This window comes from Trichinella spiralis (assembly GCF_000181795.1).
Source record: "Trichinella spiralis strain ISS 195 chromosome Unknown Scfld4137, whole genome shotgun sequence".
NCBI classification, from domain to species: Eukaryota; Metazoa; Nematoda; class Enoplea; order Trichinellida; family Trichinellidae; genus Trichinella; species Trichinella spiralis.
In genome coordinates this window covers 1-1,913 of record NW_003531076.1, presented here as the reverse complement: position 1 = coordinate 1,913, position 1,913 = coordinate 1, and the positions used below count along the sequence as shown (strand labels likewise).

Sequence of the window (1,913 nt, the reverse complement as noted above, 5' to 3'; positions counted from 1 at the left end):
CCATTTCCCATTCAGGTAGAGTATGATGATCAGAAATGTGGACTGCCATGCCTTGGTCCGAATTCCAAACCCAGGGCCTTTCTTTGAATTCCATTTCATTCTAAAATAGATCCATTGAATAAACAAACAGCCAAAAATTCCAAAATGGACAACCCAAACATACCATTGTTTCATTGATTATTTTTCCACTACTGCAGCGTTTTTCATATGGTTCAGTGTTTTCTAATCTATAAAAAACAATAATGATGCTGATAATGTAATGTTATTTGAAGATGCTGATCATTTGTAACGGTACTCTAATAAAGACACCGGCTGTACACACTGATCGCCAGAAAGCTTCCGTTTCAATAAATTTGAACCTGACGATGCCGTCGAACAGCAAACTTCGGCTAAGTCATCTGAATGGACATTTTCGAAGGAAACATTTTCAATTTCACAAAATTCACCTGATTCATCCATATCTATGAGAAAAAAAAATTTTTTTTAATAAGAACTTACAAATTTTTATTTCACGCGCGATAGTGCACACTGTGAACATTTTTGCGCCATTCAACATTAGAAGGTTAATATAAAAATAAAATCTTTACTAATGCCTATTTAAAAAATTAAAAACTTTTCATATACAAGCAGAACATCAAAAAAAGATTTAGTTAACTACATAATTTGAAGTAAAAGTTCAACAGAAATACAAATGTTATTTGATACAAAAATTAACAAATTATAAAATATTAAACAGTTCAAAAACGTATATTCCACTTGATGTACGAAAAGGAACGCATTGGCGCGAAAAACTTAAATAAATAGGTCATTTGGAAAGACACTTGTGGCGTTCAAATGTAAATAATCAATCGGACCGGTTTGACGATGATGCACGATAAGATGATGTTAAAAATCAAGTACGATTGTCAATCAGCCTACAGTATGCCTAATTTTAAATTGATGAAAAACTTATGCACATTAAGCACTGCAGTCAAGCATGTGTAGATGCTTACACAACCATCGAGACAAATTTCACATTCCTTAAAATAAAAATAATTGATTTTTCAACATTTTGAGATTTTGCTATTATCAAATTAAAAATTTTTTCTCACAAAATTATTCAACTTGGAAAAACTATACCAACTGTTCACTTTATCTCGTACAATTACAGTGTTATAAATAAGCAATAAATTAATATTACAATAACACGCTTACCGAAACGTTATAAAATTCATTCTAATGACTTCAAGAATTTCCTACAGAATTACTTTTCACAAATCTTAAATAAATAAACAAAAAAAAAATATATATATATATATTTCAAGACAACAAATTAATTGAATTATATATACCCTGATGAATTTTGTTGGCTTCATATAAAAATAACGGTTTTATTAGTCATATGCATTTGAATATAATATGTACTGTAAAAAAAATTGGTTAATATCCAAGCTTTTCATTTAGCGACGTCCTTCCGTCGCCAGTCTGATCTATAAAACAATTAAACAATCAATTCCACAGTATCCATATAATAATATGATGCAAACGTACTCTCAGGTGGTAGCCATTCGGAAAAATTTTCTTCCTCCGGTCCCGTTCCATGAGGAAAAACAAAACTTCGCTTGAACTAAAGTATAATTTCAGAAAGTAAAAAAATACAAATAATTTGCAATCAAAATAATAATTACTGTACCCTTCGTTCAGATGGTTGATCAGTATTCGCAGCAGATTCTTGCTCGTCTTCTTCGATAAAGGGTCGTTTAGAGGAAGTTGTTTTTTCTTCATTCAGTGGCTTCTTATCCAATTCAGGCAATGTCTTCGTCGACTTTCCCATTTTAACTTCATCTGCTTTTCCTCTTTCTTTGCTTCTCCTGTTTCTTCTTCTTCTTCTTCTTCAACTTCTTCAAACAAATTTGACTGATGTGGATTTCCGG

The 1,913-nt window shown here is 31.2% G+C and overlaps 2 protein-coding genes across 2 annotated transcripts; both read right to left on the bottom strand.

Annotated features, from left to right (window-relative positions):
* Positions 1 to 70: 70 nt before the first annotated feature.
* On the bottom strand, positions 71 to 809 carry Tsp_12519c (putative ribosomal RNA large subunit methyltransferase J; the record flags this gene model as incomplete). The annotated part of the gene is made up of 4 exons (XM_003367516.1): positions 746 to 809; positions 308 to 461; positions 164 to 227; positions 71 to 100 (listed from the first exon to the last, which is right to left on the bottom strand). Coding segments are annotated over exons 1-4 (312 nt in total), but the record flags the coding sequence as incomplete, so codon positions are not given.
* Positions 810 to 1,480: 671 nt separating this feature from the next.
* Positions 1,481 to 1,813, bottom strand: Tsp_12518 (conserved hypothetical protein). Its single transcript, XM_003367515.1, has 2 exons — positions 1,673 to 1,813; positions 1,481 to 1,606 (listed from the first exon to the last, which is right to left on the bottom strand). Exons 1-2 carry the CDS (start codon positions 1,811 to 1,813, stop codon positions 1,481 to 1,483), a joined length of 267 nt encoding a protein of 88 aa, XP_003367563.1.
* Positions 1,814 to 1,913: the final 100 nt, after the last annotated feature.